The sequence below is a fragment of the Drosophila rhopaloa genome, unplaced genomic scaffold (genome assembly GCF_018152115.1).
Source record: "Drosophila rhopaloa isolate 14029-0021.01 unplaced genomic scaffold, ASM1815211v1 contig_2, whole genome shotgun sequence".
NCBI lineage: Eukaryota > Metazoa > Arthropoda > Insecta > Diptera > Drosophilidae > Drosophila > Drosophila rhopaloa.
Window position 1 is genome coordinate 18634697 of NW_025335083.1, and position 20941 is coordinate 18655637.

Sequence of the window (20941 nt, forward strand, 5' to 3'; positions counted from 1 at the left end):
ACGGACAGACAGACGGACAGACGGACAGACGGACAGACGGACAGACGGACATGGCTATATCAACTCAGGAGGTGATCCTGATCAAGAATATATATACTTTATAGGGTCGGAGATGTCTCCTTCACTGCGTTGCACACTTTTGACCAAAATTATAATACCCTCTGCAAGGGTATAATTATAAAATAAAAACCAACATAAAAGGCAATTAGTGTAAGATAAAGCAGTTTAATAATAAGTTTTTAATCTTTTTGCAGTATGGAGGAGTACGAGCGGCGAAAAAGACGAGAGCGTGAGAAAATCGAGCGACAACAAGGCATACAGATCGACGATCGGGAGACTAGTCTTTTCGGGGAGCCGCGGCGGCTGACAGAGGGAGATGCGGAGATCACGGCCGCCCTGGGGGAGTTCATCGAGGCGCGGGTGTACATCAATCAGTCGACGGTGGGGATCAGTCGAAATGCGCCCGGCGCCGGCAATCCGCGCCTGCAGGCGCCACTGCCGTTGCAAGCCAAATCCCTTGGCCACTCACCCTCCTCCGCGTCATCAGGTTCCACTTCCGCATCCTCCGCAACATCAGCGCTGCCCGGCCAGCAACAACAACAGCACCACCAGCAACAGCAGCGACCGCCGACGTATCTGAAGCAGGCGGACAACAAGCCGCCATACAATGGACGCGGCGGCTATCCGGGCCAGCCCATGAAGAATGACATTCCGTCAAGCAGTGGCATGGCTCCGCCACGGGGCCCACCCAGATCCAATAGTTCCAGCAACAGCAACTCGTCCAGCGCCACAAACAACGCCAGCAGCGGCGGAGTCCCAGCCAGCACGGTGTTGGGGCCACCTCTATCCACCCAGATGCCCAATGGGCGGGAGAAGTCCTTTATTGGGCCGCCGCCTCCGACGCTGCACAACGGCACCGACAGACGCTTTGTGCCACCAGCGGTCAGCAAGCGACCAGGAGCGGGACAGCAACCGCCGCCTCCGGAGGTAATATTTTAACCAGTTACTTGAAGTTTTCAACCTGTTCAATCTTTTGGAATATATAGAACTTGGTAACACATTTTTTATTTTCACTTTGCAGAAGGACGTCAACAAGATATTTAGCGATATAGCGAATAGCTTCTCGTTCACGCCGCTCACATCGATAGCAGCCACGCCGCATGCGCCAACGCGTGAAAACTATAACCTAACGGCCCCCAATAAACAAAAGTATGCCATCGACATGATCGGATCACCGCCCTCCGCTGAGCCTTCGGTCGTCTTCTTCCCGCCCTCCGCTGAACCTTCGGTCGCCTTCTTCCCGCCCATTGCGCCTATTGCCTCGCCAATCGCCCCGCTGTTAACAACACCACCACAGGCTAGCCAACTGCCCTTGGGCGGAGTAACAGGTGTAACGACGTCAGCAGGAGAGGTTTTGGCGCCGCTCCACCAACTGCCACCCACTCCGCCCAAGGCAGCTTCCATTGTGACGTCACCGGTATTGGCCAAGCCGCTTAAAACGGAAAAGAACCACTCGCTGGAGAAGCAGGACTCGTGGTATGTGATGCTTCCTAAATTATATTATTGTTATACTTCAGCTTCCTAGCTAATTGCTTTCTTTGTTCTATTATTCAGCCTTGAAAACGATCTGGAGCTTTCCGATTCGGATGACGACCGTAAGAAGGAGAGGTAAGCCGAATTCCTGTGATGATTAACAACACACAAACTAAATCATCAACATTCTTCCAGTCGATCGGCGGTCAACAGCAGCAACAGCTCAGAGTCGGATTCCAGTGAATCGGGCAGCGAATCAAGCAGTAAGAATGATCTGCAGCACGATCCCAACCACCAGCAGCCGCATCAACAACTGCAGCAGCAGTTATCTATCCAGCAGCAGCAGCAAGTGCTCCAGCAACAGCATCGGCCCCAACCACTGACGTCCAACGGAGCCCAGAATAAGAAGTATAGGCATGAGATCATTGCCCGTGGCAGCAATACGATAACAGGACTGCTCAGCTCCAGTGGATTTGCAAGTAGTGGCAGTGGAGGATCCGGTGTAAACTCCAATGCATCTGTCGCCGCAGGAAGTGGATCAGGCGGAACTTTGAGCAGCGGAGGCAGCTCCTCAAACAAGACACCGTCGCCAACGGAGAGCAACAAGTGGACGCTAAGCCGGTTTTTCCACAAACCAGCCAATCAGACAAACTCCGAAAGCGTCTCGCCCGGCAATGTGAGCATGAAGGTGCCTGGCATCCTGCCAGGGGGCGCCCAAATCATTCCCGAGTCCATTGATGTGACCACGGCGATTGTAAAGAACGAAAAAATCAACGACGATCACATGGATATGGAGGAAGGCGAGGAGGAGGACGACGACGAGGAGCAGCAGCAGCAATTGCGCTATGGAGCTGGATTGAGTGTCACACCGGTGGCAGTGAAAAAGGAGGCCATCGATGCCGTATCGGAGCTGGCACTGGGGGCGATACCAAAAAACCAAATCAAACGCGAGTCGGCGGAGGTGCAGAATGCAGCCCGACTCTCGGATTCCGGGACCAGTGTCAGTGGCAGCTCCTCGAGCAGCAGCAGCAGTTCGGACAGTGCGACTGGTGGCGAGGTGGTGCCCATGCCGGGTCCCGGTGAAACGCTTCAGCTGCCCGGTGTTCCAGCCGCCATCACAACAGTTATGCGAGTGCCGCCACCTCAGTCACAAAAGGCTCCACAGAGCAACAGAGTCACCCTCACGCCTATCCTTCCACTGCCCACGTCACCGAAGCAAAGGCAAAAGAAGCCGCGCAAGAAAAAGCCAGCCACAAGTGCCCCCATTCTTGACTCGAGCGATGACGACGAACCGCCGCCCAAGCATCCTGGTCTGGACCATTCAGCAGTTTCAGTTCAAGCGCAGCCCGCAGCAGATACAGTGAAAAAGGGACGTGGACGACCTCGAAAACAGCAGCAGAGCGGTGGCAGTGGCAACCTCAGTAGTGCATCCGCCGGAAGCAGCTCCCAGACCAAGGGTCCCACGCTTACCGCCGCCAAGAAGCCGCTCGCTAAGACACCTCTAGCCATGAGCAGAGCGAGAAAACGCGACCATTCCAGCCAAAGCAGCTCCAACGGCAACACGCCCACCAAGAAGTTGGCGACGCCCCTGCTGGTCGCCGCCTCCCTTAAGCCGAAGGATGTCCATGCTGGCAGTAGTAGCTCCGACGAGGACAGCTCCTCAAGTGCCGGCTCCAGCTCCAAGTCGAGCAGCTCCTCTAGCAGCAGCGACGACACGGAAACGCAGAACACGAACTGCCGAATAGTCAAGCTGAACAAGACGAACGCAGTTCCGCCGAAGGCGCTGCTGGGCAGCGGGAGCAGTTCGCCGAGCAGCAGTGGCAGCGAACAGGAGGATCAGGCCAGAACGCAGATCGGAAGTGGACAATCGCTTACGCAGCAGCTACCGTCTTACAAACCGCTCCCGGTTAGTCAGCATAGTCAACAGCTTAGCAGTTCCGAGTGCTCTTCATCGAGCGGTGGTTGTGGAGGCGGCGGTGGCGGCAGCAGCAGTAGCGGCGAAGAGGACGAGGCGCGGCGCGAGAAAGAACGCGAACGGAAACCCAAGAGCGACAAGAACAAGATAAACACGCTGACGAGGATCTTTAATCCGAAGGAGGGCGGCGCCAAGAAGCAGGGTCAGGTTGTAATAATGGACCTGCAGGAGGAGCAACAGCAGGGAAAGCTGGATGCGGTGACACAGCCACTACAGGCTCCAGCGGTTGTCGCTGCCAACGTTATTGCGAAAACACGGATGACGCCCACGCAGCAGCAACAGTTGGGAGCCGGCCTAGCTTCTCCAGCGAGAACAACCACACCACACCTTACCTCCTTGATCTGCAAGATCGATTTAAGCAAACTCTCGCGAGAGCGCATCATGCGCCTTAAGAAACTTACGCCCGCACAGCAGAATGGCCATCTGACGCCCAAGGATCAGTCGGCGACAGCAGTTCATGTGCCCAACGGCTATGCCGTCGATACAAATCCCGCGACCAAGGTCAAGCACGAGCATCCAGTGAAACCGGAGCCGGAGCTGGACGCCGGCTATGAGGCCAAATTCAAGCCCAGCAGCGTGAAGCAGGAGTTCCAGCTTAAGCAGGAGCGCGACCGGGACAGGGAAAGGGAGAGAGAGCGGGAGCGGGAAAGAGACCGCGAACGTGAACAACCTCCCGGGCGTCGGCGGAAGCGCAGCTCTAGTTCCAGTTCGAGTCCCTACAAGGAGAAGAAGCGGAAAAAGGAGAAGGCCGACCAGTTACAGATGGGAAAGGAGCTGCTGCCTGTGCCTGTGCTTCTGCCATCTAACAACCACGAGCGAATGCAAAACCATGATCGCTTGTCATACGACAAGCTGCAGCTGCTCCATGAAGACGCGGCCGCCGCTGCAGCTGCTGTTGTTGTGGGTGATGTGTCCGCTCCAAATGGCAGTCCCAGCAAAAAGCTGCTGGCCATGTCACCCCTACCGCCTCCACCGACGGTGGCTACCGTCGCCTTGGTAGCACCCGCCACTTGCAATGAGGCTGTGCAGACAACAGCGCCCTTGGCGACGCCAATGGCAGTAGCAGCCACTGGGGCATCAGTTTTAGCAGTAAGAGCTCCTCCGGCGCCAGTCACGAAGCTTATCTACCGCTCCTACTTTGATCGCGAGGAGGAGCATCCCAGCGACGATCACAGGTAATTATCTCAATTAAGCTTAATTATTATTTTTCGACCACGGTACTAAGAAAAACTCGTTCTTTTTTTATGAATTAGAAAAAACAATCAGTTCCTGCAGGAGGCTATCAATCGAAAACATGCCGCCGACTCGGAGCGCGACTCCTTCAACCAGGTGACTTTGTATTTGGAAGCCGTTGTCTACTTTCTGCTGACGGCCGACGCTATGGAGCGCTGCAGCTCCGAGGCGGCCACCTACACCATGTACAAGGATACCCTGTCGCTTATTAAGTGAGTAAAGTGTGCCAACGTTTGTGCGCCCACCATTACGGGAGTGGTTGGAACTGCCATCAACATTAACATTTCAACAACTTTCAGATTTATATCCACCAAGTTTCGTCCCTACCAACAGTCAACGAACGGGCAGCACGAAACGCACAACAAAGTGGCCATACTCAGGTAGGTTATGGCTTTTACTAACTATAAAGAATAATTAGACATTCTAACAATGACGTTTTTTTTTCCTTCACACAGTTTGCGCTGCCAATCGTTGATATCGCTAAAGTTATATAAACTACGGAGGGCAAACTGTCGCGCCATCATTGCCAACCTCACGGATTTCTTTCGCGTTGGCAGGGGGGACATTGTCAACGGCAACACGCCGTCCTCCATATCACCGTCGAATTCGGTAGGCTCGCAGGTAAGTTTCCCCAGCAGCTTACAATCGAAGAATGCTTTTTAAATGCCGTGTAACTTTGTATTATTAAAGGGCTCCGGTTCGAACACGCCGCCAGGCAAAATAGTGCCTCAAGATATACACAATCAGCTGTGCAAGCAGAATGAGTATCTGAGTTATGTGAGTAGTGCTCACGAGTTGTGGGATCAAGCCGATCGATTGGTACGCACAGGCAATCATATAGGTAAGTTGAAAGTCTTATAACCAGAACTTCATTGATCGATTAATATCATCATTTCCCTGCAGATTTCTTTCGCGAACTGGATCACGAAAACGGCCCGCTAACGCTGCATAGCACCATGCACGAGGTGTTCCGGTATGTGCAGGCGGGTCTCAAGACGCTCAGGGATGCCGTGTCGCATCCGACGCATCAGTCGCAGTAGCGACAGCGGCATCATCAACCGCAAACGCAACGGAATCGGAGACGGAAACACCACCAAACGTGTCTAAATAAAAGTCAGGCCAAATTAGCAACTATTATCTACTACAAGCTACTAATTTAGTTAGTCAACAAAGGAGAAACGAAAGAAAAGAAATCGAAACCAACAACCTTCCAACAAAACGAAGATAACCACAACAAAAAAAACAACACAAGAAATGATTTGTTATTAATTTATAATTTTTATATGTATGTATTTTGTATATGCACACCATTTACTTATTTCCTTATGCTCAATTTTCAATTGTTTTAAGCATGTTAAGCTTTATATTTATGCCTAGTTTTAATTGATATTACCACAAACGAAAAAAAACAAACACACATTACAAGTTATATTAGCTATACGTCTAGTCTGTAAGCTCAAAAACAAATATCCAGCCCCTTTCCAGTCTCACCCCAAAAAACACAAACATTTTAGTTGAATTTTGTTTTTTTTTGTATGCGTACAGTGCACAGGAGGAACGGCTTTTTAAATTGTTTAAGTTTTAGTTAATTTTGCTTTGCAGCCTTGGTAAGGAAAAATGTTAGCAAATATAAATATATATATTATCGCCAATATAAAGAAAAGTTATAGTTATAAATTCTTTGTAATATTTCAATATGAATTATGTTTAATGCAACTATTTTATTAATTTTAAATTAATTTCTTAAAAAGCAATCACAACACGTTTTTAGAACAAAATACATGAATGAAAACAATATATATATAGATTAATATATATTTAAAATATATATATGGAAATGTATCCTTTGTTTGGTTTTATTTGTTTTACCCAACCAACCTGTCCCCAAGATATTCGATTTAATTCATAATGGGTGCCTCAAAACTCTCACACAGACGCAACAACTAATAGTGCATTAGTAGACTTAAACGAGTTAAAAATCAATCGAAATAGACTTGCCCTTGAAATAGATATATAAGCTGTACATATAGCCGCCGATATACAAGAAATATATTTTTAAATGCCAAAAAAACGGAATGATGTAAACTACTTTAAGCCGATTGCAATCGGCAGGATTTGGGATAGGATAGGTTGGTAGACATATGTATGAACATAATGGGCATATATAGAGGGATCGTTGAGTTAAACAGTCAGCATTTTCTCGTTGACTCATTTTTGGCATATAGAAAAATCGAAAACTACGAAAATCAAAGTAAAACTGTAACGAAAAACAAAACAGAAAGCAAACAACAATTAAAATGATTATTAAATTATTATTAATAATGGTTCTGGGGAAACAAAGCATTCGCATTCAACAATTGAAATGGAAAACAAACATTTAAATTATAGACAAATTTTAAGTTGCCACTAAAGAATGCCGATGGAGAATATGCGCAATTTTATTGTGCAATGCAATTAAGTGTAATTATTATAAATTAATACACATACATATGTATTGTTAATAATTAAAACGCTGTAAATAATACAATTACGTAGACAGGAACACTCGGACACACACATGCATATAATTAAATTAAACATAATTACATGCATATTTATACACACTTATATATGGGTATATATAAAGATATATAAATATATATATTTTTATATATATACACGATGAATAAAACTAAACCAACGTAGAAATTATAGTTAAATTTTTCAAAACGACAAGATTAACTTGCAGCAATATGCAACCGACAACAACAAGAACAGTAACAACAAATACAACAAACGAAATGCGCCTAGTAATAGTTAATAATTATATTTTGTTAAGCGTTATTGTAGTGAAACAAAGCAAGCAGGCAGATCGAACAGCAAAACCAACAGAATTAAGTTTTAAGCTGAACATTTGAAAAGCAAGGCGAGAAGAAAACCAAAATAAATGCAAAACAGCAAGTTGTTCATAAACAAAACTAGAAGTAAATATATATTTTGTACAAATATAATTAAATTCAGCCGCAGCTAAAACCAAGTACACTTATTAAAGTTTAAGCAACAACAAACAGAAACAACCAATTTAATATGCAATTACCGTAACAGTAGTTGATAAATCAAACGAATAAAACATCAAAAATTGTAACATTTACATATCTTTCTATAGTTTTATTTTCTAATTTCAGGGGTGTCGTGTTGTAGAACTTAAAATTATTAATTTTTTATATAGTTACGGGAATAAAGTCCACTTTTTGTTTTTGCCTTTCAACATCTCGTACTTTTTAATTATTTTATAGTATGGTCAAGTATCAAGTTACAAGGGGAAAACAAGTTAGCTAAGATCATCTGTTTCAATGCAACTAGTCTACCCGTTTTAAAATGTTTTAAACTTTTGAAGTTGCCCTTTTTAAAAACAATTTTTTCTTGAGGTATGCAACACATTTTAGTAAGATACAAGTTATTTTTGACGCACGAATCAGTACGAATTAATCATCATAATAATACTTTTTTATTTGATTATTTTTAAAAGCGTGTAAAAATCCTTTATTAACAATTCTTTATCGTGCAGTGTTGATAAACCACCAAATGATCTTAAAGCGCTGCCAACCCAGCTCAAAGTGTTCGGTTTGCTTACAACACCGAAAAGCTGCAAGCGTGAGATCTGTTCCTGGAAATATTTTTCGCATATTTTCCGAACCCAAAGAGGCTGTTGTTAAACCGTAAGGTAATTTGCCATTTCATTGGCTTAAGTGCTACTATGTCCAATCAAGAGCACATTTTGAATGTAGACAAATCAACAAAGTACAGTCGCAATAAACGCAGGCGTTTCCAGCGCCAACGATCCAAGGTGCTGGCACAAATCCCAGCCCTAACTAGAAAAGAACCTGAAACTATGGACTCCGTTTCTATTCGACAAAGGAAACGCCGCTTTAAGAGCCACGTTTCTGAATGCATCAGCGAGGAAGAGGTCGCCATTAAAAGGGAGTTGCAAATGTCCGAAGAGGTTCCAGTTAAGTGTTGGAATATGGAGGAAAAGGACACTGCTTCCGCACAATTTTCTTTAGGTTCAAAATTCCAGAACCCCAAGGAGCCCTTAAGTTTGAACCGAGCACCATATCATGCCCAGCCCTGGAAACAACCAGTACTATCATCGGCTATGCACCAATCAAACCAAATTGGAAATTTCCAAACCAAACTTTTTTTTAAAAGCCAAAATCTACTGAAAAGTGGGCAAGCCAAAAATGATTTGACGCATTGGAATTCTGGAATAACTCAACATCGCCAGCATGGGAACGTTCCAGTAAGATCAGGAGCAGCTATCCATCAAGATGTGAATCGATTACAGCAATTTACAAGTCGAAATTTTAACCCACATCAACAGTGGAACGCAAATATAAATTATCAATTTCCAACCGGATATTCGGCGTCAGTTCAACATGGGAATCCTGGAAGTCAGTACCTTGGCCCTTCGATGGGATTCAGAAATGGTGGTATTTATCAACACCTACCTCCGTTTAGGCAATTAAACAACAAAACGTAAGGTAAGGGGAAACAATTTTTACCCAAATATATGTTCAATAATATCAGCGATATTTAAAAACTCCATTTTTTTGATCCAAAATTTAAAATATATATAAAAAACAAATGTCTTTATAACATATTGTTTTTCTACCTTGCTTGCTCGAATCAAATGAGTATTCTGAAGGTGTGAAATCATTTTATTCTGACAATTTACAAGGAAAACTTGAGGCAATTTAAAGCCTAATATATTCAATAGAACTTAATAAAAAAAGGTAAAATATAAAATAGATAAAAAAAAAGCAAAGTCAAGTGGTAATTTTATTTGTTTTTCTGACACTGCTCAAATTATCAAAGTTAAGTTACCAATAGTTTTGGACGCACTGCTCCCAGCGATAGTTTCGAAAGCATTGGGTTTCATCGCCTGAGCATAAATAAATGCGCGTCCGTTTGGGTGGGTGGGTTGTTGTTATTGTGCACAAACAGCAACAAAACAAACCACATAAATAAGGAGAGCGAGGGATTGTTGCATACTTGTGGGCACCGCGGTGGGGTTGGGGGTTCAGATGGGCCATTCCGCTCGCAGAGTTCAATGGTCTTTTGACACAAATGATGTCAAGTTGAGCTCCCGCTCCCAAGCTCTCTATTTTTCTCTCTTTGTGGATGCCAAGCCCCTCTTGCCACCTCCATCGACTTTCAGTCAGCTGCCCCTTGGTTGTTGTTGTTTAAGTGTTTGTTTGGGTGCCTTTTTGGCTCTCAGCCGGCTTACGGTTCTCGGCTCTTTCACTCTTTTTGGGGCTCGCTCTCTCCTGAATGGAGAACCTACCGCAATTCGTTTCGTGTTCACGGCTGCATTTCCTTGTTTATGTTTTGCGAAGGCGAAATGTAGGGTACATCGGTTAAGTGCCGAGCCGAGAGAGAGCGAGTACCGTTATGTTGTCAGAGCTGTTGCAGCCTGCGCAACTTGCGGCTGCAGCTTTTTATTATTTGCAATTCCTTTGACTTCGTATTCTTCCTCTTCCCCCTATTAATTTTCGTGTGTTACAATGGGACAACTTGTATAATGGTAGTCACAGCCCACCTAGGTCCTAATACTTACATATGTATGTATCTTTTTATTCTAAAGTATGATAAGTATGTGCAGATTAAGTAAGTGCAGATTACTTATCATACTTTACAATAAAAAAGATATTAGGACCTAGGTGGGCTGTGACTACCATTTTTTATATTTTTTGACGAGGAAAGGGGCGTTTTTAATTCCAAAAACTATAACAGAATTTTGAAGTTCACGAAACCAAAAATCGAAATCTTGAATATAAATGGCCTCCTAGGGTCTCATTTTAATTTTCGTTCCCAGATATTTGCCCCACTGTACATGCCAGTGCAAAACTACGCAGTTATGCTGTGCATAGGCCCCTCTTTCCCCCTGAAAACTCTCTACCGCTCCCCCGGGCCCCCTCTTTTAAAACAGTACTCAACTGTACGCCAATTGGAGGAGGAGCTGCTGCTGCAGCCGACGACCGCGACGCGGCAGCGCTGTCGCGGGTCCTGGCTGCAGTTATCCTGGCGGCAATCGAACACTTTAATCATTTAGTTCTTGCACTCTCCGGCAGCAAGTTGTGTTTTTTGATTCTCGTCGTATTGTCGTCGTTTCTGAATTGTTGTATATCGGTATCAAAAATACACACATCTTGCATACTTACGCCACTACGCCCACATATGTACATTCATATGTAAATGCACGTAGTGTTCAAAATACATCGGAATCTGTTCAAAAACCCTTAGTGTGTGCGTGCTAAACTTAGTTTTGAAACACTCATTTGCAACGAAGGAAATTTTTCAGTTTTTTTCACCACAGAGTTGTGAAAATTGGTGTGGTATACTTTGCGGCGCTGGCAAATAAAAGTAAGCAAAGAGGAAGACTGCAGCGGAAATAGTTACAGCACAATATTTGTCTTGTACCGTGGAAAGTTGAAAGTGCCCACACCCAAAGTCGATTTTTCGCCTTGCATATGTGCAAGTGTGTGTGCGAATAGTAAAACGGGACTCAATGGGGGCTCACAGTCGGCGAAATCTCAATTTCTCTACACTCTGATATATATTTGCCGCCTACACACACACCCAGCAGCATTTCGTGCAGCGCCGGCATCAAATTTTTTTTCGCTGCCTGCAGCCGCCATTTAACCTAAAAAACGCTGCACAGGAGCGCACTTTTAAAAGGGGGGTGGATCCAAATTCGGTCCAAATAGATTTTGGGGCGCTTTTTTGCCTTTTCTAAAAATTTAAATTTTATTCTTATACTTTCGACGATTTTTGTTGTTTTCTATTTCCATATTCAAATAATTTAAAATATACACTAGACACTAGGCTTAGAAATATAAATGTGTAATATATAAACTACGATTTCCTTTAATACTTTAGAAAAAAAATAAAAGTCTTTTCAAATTATGTTGCTTTTATGATTACCAATTTGTTGTTGACTATAAATTTAAACCCTTTTTTGCGGGAACCGTGTATTTATAGACCGTCTATTTTTTGTATACTTTTTTTGTTATTTTAAAATGTAATTTATTATCTGAGTCCCTGATCACGGGGCTCCCCTCCGAACCGACCCTGCTTCGGCAGCGCAGTCAACGTGGACGCTAGCTTGCAGTTCAGTTCGCTCTCAGAGCTTGGTTTCTCTCACTCTCTCGAGCTCTTTCCATTGCATATCTTGTGGCGCGCTCAGCTGACTGCTGCGCTTCCGCTGCAGCCTGCGCTCTTACTCTCTTTCTCTGTCTATATCTCCTGTTTATTTTTGCCGCACCCAAATGCAAGCGGCCTCAGAAATCGTCCTTAGATGTTCCGCCACTTTCTTTAACCCTTCCTTCGCTTAGCACTTCGTTCTCTCTCCTTGTATCCTTTGCCAAGGTGTGTCACTTTTTTGTTTTGTTCTTGCCCTTTGAATGCGTCTTCCTTTCCATTCCTATCAAAGTGTGTCTACCTGCATAAATATGTAAAGCAATCATATCCATCAATTAGCCGGAAACAATTTTCAACTATTTATGAATGAAAATTAATGGTTGAAAGGTGTGCTCGGACGGCCAGGGAATCAAGGAGGATTGCAGGATTCTTACTAGCTTTTTAAATTACCAATTGAATTCGCTTTAGATTTAGCAATCTCCGCAACTTAATGTTATGATGTGCCTTAATTTTAGTGAACTATATATGGTCGTTTTAGGGAATATTATTTAAATCATTGTAATTTTAAAAAAAGTGTCAACACATTTACAATAATAGTAAGATTTAAAAGGTATTTCAATTAAAAAAACGTATTTTGTAAATACCATCAGGTCGGCCCACTATATCCTCCAGTTGTCATAACATTCCACTTCTATTTGACGTTCTTGAATAAACAGTACAAAAAAACATCACGGACAAATGTTTGTAAAGGCTTTTTACCAACTGTTTTGCAAAAGATAGCCACCATGAGCTTTACATTAAAACAGCTGTTTTTGAAACAAAAACTGCACTCGGAGTCAAGCAGAAACTCTTCCGAATTCAAATTTTAACAAGTTCCCATAAAGCAATTTTAAAAATACTGTGCCCGAAATGTGTATGTTTGTGCAAAATCCAATTATAAATTACCTCCGCCGTCGACCATCTCAGGGATCCACGTTACGGATATATATGTATAAACACTATAGCAAACATATAGTCGTGTAAGTTCTGATCCATTCCCATCGGGATTTCTCTTCCCTCGAACGGGCAAAGAGCAGACGACAAGTTCTGGCCAAGAAGTTTCCTCTCTCTCGTTTTTCCTCTCGGTTCTCTCCCGATTCTTGGACATATAGTACCATACTACTCGCCCCCGTCAGTGGGGCATAAAAATAATTTCCACGCCGCTCGGCAAAACAGTTTATTTCTGTTCTGTTGAGTTGCAGGAACGCGTTCTTTTCTACTTTCCGTTCGGTTTTATTTCCTTATTATTATTGTTATTACGAATTAGTTTCACGTTTCGGTTTGGCTTGGTTTTTCCTTTTTTTAACGGCACACAATCAACACAATTTGATAAATAATATTCCAGAAATTATTTGCTTCGGTTATTTGTATGAGTATAACTTTTCCGTTTGTCTCGCTTTTTGTTTTGTGGAGCGCTTTCCCGTTCGGTTTCGTTTGCTTCGGTTATTAATAAAAATATAAAAACCAATAATATCCCCTGAAAATTGTTTCGTAATCGCATTGAAACATTGATATCAGCAAAGTGTCTAATTCGATTTGCCTGGATACAATTCAAAGGTAACCCAGGGGATTTTGCATGACTTCCCTTCTTTATGTAATTGGAAAAATATTTCAAGATATTGGCATTTTTCTGAATCACTTGCTCTTCTCTCTGCCAACAAACTAACCTCAAACACAAGACGTCAGCAACTCACATCAGCTGCGATCTGGCTGTTGTTGTTTTAAAAATATTTTCGAAAATATAATCTTGCCGGCAACGCAGCGGCGCAATTCTTCGCTCTTGTGCCTTTTCACACACATCCCACCATTTGATTGTTTATTTTTAAAATATAATTTTTTCGCACGATTTGCGGCGGTGAATGCAACAAACTGCCCAGATAAATTGAAAATTTTGAATGAAGGTGGAGCAATCTGCTCTAGATTTTGCGGCACTTTGGACAATAATAAATGTTTTAGTAGATTTTTGAATACACTTAAAGGGGCATTTATAAATTATAGATTTTTTTATTTAATGTTGACGCACTCAGAAATATGTTTTATGTTTTTAAGGGGAACAAATAAATTATGATTTTATTTTATTTTGATCCGTTTAAAGCATTTATTAAATAGCATTAATAATAAGTTGCTATCTACATGTACATATGTAGATACTTATTGCGTGCCACAATCATAAATGCCAATTTGAATGTGGGCTAAAAATACTTTTCTGTTTTTGGCCAATATGTTGTTTGTGTATCAAGAAGCAGATATGCTTAACTAACGAGGTATAAAAACAACAAGGAAATAAACCATACGTCAAATAGTATTTTTAAGCTATAAACAATGACACCTTCGCATTGTTCGAATCCAAATGCTTTTTATTTATTCATTCATAATTTTATTCACTTTCAATGACTTGACTCAAAAGGCTTCTACATATATAGTAAATTATAAGTGTACCAAGGACTTTCAAGAGAAAGTTTATATGTTTTTTAGTTATATATCTTATTTTACGAAAGAGTTACACTTTTAGCGTCAAGATATAATTAATCAAATTAGGAAAACAAGGTCGTAAAAAGTAAAAAGGTTATTTAATTTAATAACATTAACCAAGCCAAAAATTTTACTAGGCCTTCAATTCAATTACTCTTCAAAAGGGGGCTATTTTAATTGCATCGATTTTTCAGTCAATACTTGGGTATTTTGGCCTTATTTGCATTCAGTCAGTCTGTTAGTTTGCCAGCCAACCAACAAATTTGCCAACCACAGAAGCGAAGAGCTCTCGACATTTGTATGGGTTTATTCAAAATGTTTACTCTTGTTATTTCCCCCATTTCCGAGAACTGGAGGGGAATAGGTTTTAACAGACCCGCATTTCATTTAAATTAAATTAAAATAATTGATTTTTATTGTAACTTTGTTTTTCCTTCTATTTCTTGTCTTTCAGTAATCTCTTTGGCATACCATATATCTTTTTTGTAGTGGATATCATTGGCGATGCGCTTTTAACTGTGCTATAGTAAGAGCTAGGATCAGGCAGCATTTTGTTACCCGCGTCAGCATCTGAAAAGGGTAAGCAAAGCTTCAAGATAACCAATTTGGATTTTAATGTAATCTTAATTATTCCTTTGCAGACTTCACAGCAGTATTATATCTACAGCCACATTTTTGATTTACTCACCATCTCTATTTCTGTCTATTGAGCAAGTTTATCCGAAGAAGAAAGCCGTAAAGTTGATAGCTTTTCTAGTGAATCGCGGTCACAGTAATAGCACAGCCAATCCTAGTTGTAGACTCTTTTTCAGTAATTTTCAATATTCATATTTATGATCAAAGATTTTAAATGAAATGTTTAAAAATACATTTTGTGATATTAGTTTGACCGCATATGTAAAATGCATTAAACCGTTTGAGGGACTTACTCGCTTGTGATAAGTTAAGAAATACACCTGGTTTTTAATAAGGAAATCCCTTTTGCACCAGTTTCCGCACCATGGTCGAGGGTCAGACAGCCGTGCAACAGCAACAACCATCCGGCGGGGGCAATGCTAGCGGCGTTGGAAGCACCACCGGATCCGGCGGGGGACCGACTCCTGCCAACAATGTGACCAATAGCCAGGCTCAAACGAATGGAGGTACAACTGCGGTAACGACTGCGGCATCGGGCACTGGATCCACAACAAATACGACCGGCCAGGCCACTGCTAACAATGCGTCGAACAACAGCAACAATAGTAACAACAACAATAACAACGCCACGGCAAACAACAACAATAATGAACCAGACCCCAAGACCAATTTGATTGTGAATTACTTGCCTCAGACAATGTCGCAGGACGAGATTCGTTCGTTGTTCGTCAGTTTCGGTGAGGTAGAAAGCTGCAAGTTAATACGCGACAAAGTTACAGGTGAGATATTAATAAAAACCAACGCAAACTTACAATTTAAAAAGAAACGAACTGCAATTGTTACTTTTGCGTTTTGTGAATTCAAAATTTTTAATTAATTCCTGGTTAGCCTTTTTAAACGCCAAAGTTAAACATTTAATTTCTTCATAAATGAATTTTTTTTTATTTTGTTATTCTTGCATAATATTTCCCCTTAATTGCAGGTCAAAGTCTGGGATACGGTTTCGTCAACTACGTTAAGCAAGAAGACGCCGAAAAGGCAATCAATGCGTTGAATGGCCTGCGGCTGCAGAACAAAACCATCAAGGTCTCCATTGCACGACCCAGCTCCGAGAGCATCAAGGGTGCCAATCTCTATGTATCGGGTCTTCCAAAAAATATGACACAGTCGGATTTGGAATCATTGTTCAGTCCATACGGCAAGATCATAACCTCGCGTATTCTTTGTGATAATATCACTGGTGAGTTGTGATAATAGACAGAGAAGAGAATATATGGTAGATATCGATAGTTATAATAAGAATATAAAAGGACAGTCAAAGGAATCCGTTTGTTAATGGATTTTCGATTGTTGTAGTCTTCTTTAAAAAAAGCATGCCCAACTAAAATGATAAACAAAATAATAGTCTTTTGGCGTAATTTTAGTCTATAGCCTGCACAATTTAGTTTCTATTTTTGCTGGCGCTCCACAATATATTCTCAATTTTAATTAGTGAATTATAATTAATGCAAATTTTATTTACAATTTTATTTTTACATGTAATACCAAATAAGATGAACATGCGCCGGGTATGTTTTAATTTTTCTTATGTTTAACTATTTTCCACTGCTGTTCATCGCTCATAATATGACACTTATTATTTAATTTAAAAAGGAATAAAATGAACCTCTGCAAGTGCTTAAATAATAAACCAGACATTTACAACACATTGAGATGTAAAAAACACATATTTGTTTATACAAATAATAGATTCATTTCTTTCGTCTAGAGAGTGATATGAATCTTTTTTTAGTACATTTTTTTTCAATCTTTTCTTTCAATATGTGGTTAACTTCTGGTCAATAATCCGAATTTGTTGCCTTGCACGAGTATTTGCAGCTCACGTTCCTTATTAAATCTTCATTATCGAATAGTAATGCATGGCACACAAAATATTAAAGATCTCTTGCATTCGCATTGCTTCTGATTATTTGCATCCGCTTCACATTTGCCTGCATACTGACCTTTTTGTTGGTTTCAGGTCTCTCCAAGGGCGTTGGCTTTATACGCTTTGATCAGCGATTTGAGGCCGACCGGGCCATTAAGGAGCTAAACGGCACAACTCCGAAGAATTCCACCGAACCGATAACCGTTAAGTTCGCCAACAATCCTAGCAGCAATAAGAACAGCATGCAGCCGTTGGCAGCCTACATAGCGCCCCAAAACACGCGGGGCGGTCGAGCATTTCCGGCCAATGCTGCAGCCGGAGCGGCAGCCGCCGCCGCTGCAGCTGCGATTCACCCCAACGCGGGCCGTTACAGGTCAGGAACTACTGTGGGAGGCAGCTTACTTGTTTTAAAAACTCCGTTCATCTAAGACATATAATTAAATTAATTAAGAAACACACTTTTCAAAATGTAATTAAACATATTTTCTTTACACCGCAGCTCTGTAATTTCGCGCTACTCACCGTTGACCAGCGACCTGATCACCAATGGCATGATCCAAGGCAACACCATTGCAAGCTCCGGCTGGTGCATTTTCGTCTACAACCTAGCGCCCGAGACCGAGGAGAATGTGCTGTGGCAGCTGTTTGGGCCATTTGGGGCAGTGCAGTCAGTCAAGGTAAGCTTTGTGTGCCAGCAATCTATTTCGATCCTAAAATGGTTTGAAGCTTGCTATACAATACAAGTATTATTCAGTTAGTTATCTTTGCGATCCCCCTAAAACTGAAAAAGATTAAAAATATTAATCTGCTTTGGTGATTAAAATTGATAGAAATTAATTTTTCCCAAGTAGTTTTAATTGGATCAGAGATACACAACTATAAGAACGTTTAATTTATTTTATTTTGTTAGGTTATTCGTGATCTACAGAGCAACAAGTGCAAGGGCTTTGGCTTTGTCACCATGACAAACTACGAAGAAGCGGTCCTGGCTATTCAGTCCCTAAACGGCTACACACTTGGCAACCGGGTGCTTCAGGTCAGCTTCAAGACCAACAAGAACAAGCAAACGTAATTATTATCCAAGTTGGCTGCTGTTGTCAATGCCAATGCGGCGGCGGCGGCTTTCGCGGCCAATGGTATAGTCCTCCACAATCATCACCACCACAGCAATATCGGAAGCATCAACAACAATAATAACGGCAGCAATGGCTGCAACACAGCAGCCTATCAACTTGGCAAATACTTTAACCACAGCAACAACAGGCAGCACAACATCAACATAAACACTAGCAATACCAGCAAACAGAAGCAAGCGAACTTGAGCAACAAGCAACAATCAATGGCGCCACCTAAGAGATTAGCTAGCATCACTGCAGCAACAACAGGAGATGTGGCGGCGGTCACAACAGCCACACACAACAGAAGCAGTAGTCCCTCACTGTCCAGTGGCGATGCAGGAGCCTCTGCCACCGCCGCATCCTCCTCGTCGTCGTCGAGCAACATACTAAAAACATCCACGAAATTCATTTACAACAAGCCGCAGAATCAGTACGAGTTGCTGCAGCAACAGCTGCAACTGCAACAGGAGTTCGCCCAGTTCTTGACAAATGTGGCCAACAGCGCCGCAACACCACCCAGCAACAGCTCAACCGGCTCGGGAAATCAGCGCAATGGAGGAGGAACCATCGGCATGGGTCTGGGAATGACGGCCAACCATTCAAGCGGTGGTGGTTCGGGCAACAAAAACAGTAACAGCAGCAATGGCTATATGCCCACCTGGTCTAATTGGTTCTTTTAAACTTTATTTTCGTTAGTCATCAGCCCACTTCATTGATTCTTTGTAGATTTAGGCAACGATTTTTCAGTTTTGCTTATTTGCACTAAGTTTGAAGGATCGCAAAACCCTTCGAATCGGCAAAAAAATGGAATGGTTAATTTTTGGAGTTTTTTTATTTTGTTTGCCAGTGAATTATAAGTAACTATCACTTAAAAAAATAAGTTTATTTTTTTGATTAAGTTTTGAAGAACAGTTTTTTTAATTTTTGCATATATGTTTTATTGATCATAGATTGAATTAAATTTGTAAAACTTAACTTTTCGTTGAACTTTTAAAACGTCTAGTCGACTCTCGCAAAGAGAAAAGCTTCCAGAAAGAGAAGAAAAGGTAAAGCTGTAGTTAAGTTTTTGTTTGATATGTAGAACAAAAAGAGCATACTCTACGGATATTTTTAAACAGAGAATAACACATACAAATGGCAGGCATAGAAGCCCCAATCCACCAAAGAATAAAAAAATAAAAAACTTGACAAATATTTAAGCTATAAATAAATGTATAAAATGAGATACGAAAACAGAACTGAATGCGTAAACAGATAGAAGCGTTTGGCTTATAGGCAAACCACTTTGCAAACAGACAATGCAAAATGAGGAGGAAAGCTAGATGCGAACAACCAAACATAGCAAAACAAATAAGACACACACGTGTTTATGTTTTATAAATTTAATGTATAACTTTTGCTAAAAATAAATGATGTATGCATAATATTACAATTAAACCTTTTATTCTCTATTAACATTTGTTCAATTGCCCAGTAATTCTTCACCTAGCCACTTTCATATGTTATTCATTACCTATCTTTCAGTATAAAGCATTAATATAGGCTCTCAAATCTTGGTAGTATCATTAGCGTGAAATCGAGTGAGCAAGTAAGCGACAAAAAAAGAGCTGATAGTAAGGCACACATGAGAATTTCTTCAAATACAACGAATAAATATTTAAGAAAATTTGAAAAAAAGCCAGTGGAAATATAATACCTGTCGGATCAGAGAGAGAATAATAACAAAAATCAATCAACGATTGTAAAGCTTTTACAAAAGCCAGCTAAATAATATAAGCACGCCACTCAAATCGAAGTTAATGTAACTAAAGACAAAGATCAGAACAAAGTCCCTCCCTAGACAAACAAGCGACAAAAAAAGAAAAGAAAATAAAGCAAGATGTACGTAAATAGATGACAAAACGCGTTTCAGCCTAACGAATTTGTTTAAGCCCAACTCAACAGCAATAACATAAACTAAAAATGAAACGAACAAATTAAACAAATTGCCAAACTAAATATAGCAAATTTTAGATCACAAAAATGGACATGAATATGGAAAGTGTGAATTGAGCTGATATAATGATTGGAGTTTATGGAGAGCCCTGCAAAGACATATATAGAAAGGATATCGATATCATGGTGCTTCACAGAATTCCTTTTAAAATAAATAAATTTCTTAAGAGTCCTTACAGATAAGAGGATTTTTTTTTAACATTTAGTTTACACTAAATGGCTTGGGAAACTAAGATATCTTTTGTTATTCCCTGATTTATTAGTTTTTATTTGTAACTTACAGAGTCTCTGAAAAGGAAAAATCGAAATGTTACACGACATTAACTATGCTATATCTCTCTAAAAAATCTATAACTATTTATGAAAACTATTACATATGATTAACAATATATTGATGTTGTGTATTGCAAATTTTAAATGTATACATACAAACATACCAAGGAAATTATTATGAATACTTCATGGCATGCATTAACAAAATCCATTTTCATGTATACGTCAAGTAAATTTATTGCATACTATTTAAAACTAATTACCATGAAGAAATTATATATACAAATATATATACTACACATATATCGTTATGGAAACGGTTGCGATTATTAGCTAAATATGGATGTGTGTAAAGCATACAAAATCGGAACGCCAATATTTGTAGAGCTCAAAAGCTTTTTCTCCCCTAATCCTCTTAAATCTACTAGAAAAACCAAGAAAAAATGAACCCTCACATTACTCACACTCATGCGCAAAAGCTTGACTGAAAATAAAATATAAATTCTGGCTTTTAAGCGGTAAATTAGAAATAATACCTTCCAGCAAGTCTCAAAGCAAGTT

General features: G+C 41.2%; 2 protein-coding genes across 4 annotated transcripts in view; both read left to right on the top strand.

Annotated features, from left to right (window-relative positions):
• LOC108050484 (AF4/FMR2 family member lilli) overlaps positions 1-7871 on the top strand; it is a 69448-nt gene extending 61577 nt beyond the window's left edge. For all 3 annotated transcript variants that reach the window (XM_044459827.1, XM_017132190.2, XM_017132192.2), the window contains exons 2-10: positions 255-987; positions 1082-1536; positions 1615-1668; positions 1729-4683; positions 4762-4953; positions 5041-5121; positions 5197-5362; positions 5432-5582; positions 5645-7871. In XM_044459827.1, the coding sequence (XP_044315762.1) occupies positions 255-987; positions 1082-1536; positions 1615-1668; positions 1729-4683; positions 4762-4953; positions 5041-5121; positions 5197-5362; positions 5432-5582; positions 5645-5781 (4924 nt within the window). In that variant the 3' untranslated portion in view covers positions 5782-7871. The remainder of the gene's footprint in view (positions 1-254; positions 988-1081; positions 1537-1614; positions 1669-1728; positions 4684-4761; positions 4954-5040; positions 5122-5196; positions 5363-5431; positions 5583-5644) is intronic.
• A 3251-nt stretch (positions 7872-11122) lies between these two features.
• LOC108050482 (ELAV-like protein 2) lies at positions 11123-19549 on the top strand. The gene is given in 8 exon segments (XM_017132188.1): positions 11123-11143; positions 14886-15010; positions 15073-15166; positions 15422-15846; positions 16050-16307; positions 17088-17367; positions 17494-17671; positions 17905-19549. Coding segments are annotated over 5 exon segments (2019 nt in total). The 5' UTR covers positions 11123-11143; positions 14886-15010; positions 15073-15166; positions 15422-15431; the 3' UTR covers positions 18793-19549.
• Positions 19550-20941: the final 1392 nt, after the last annotated feature.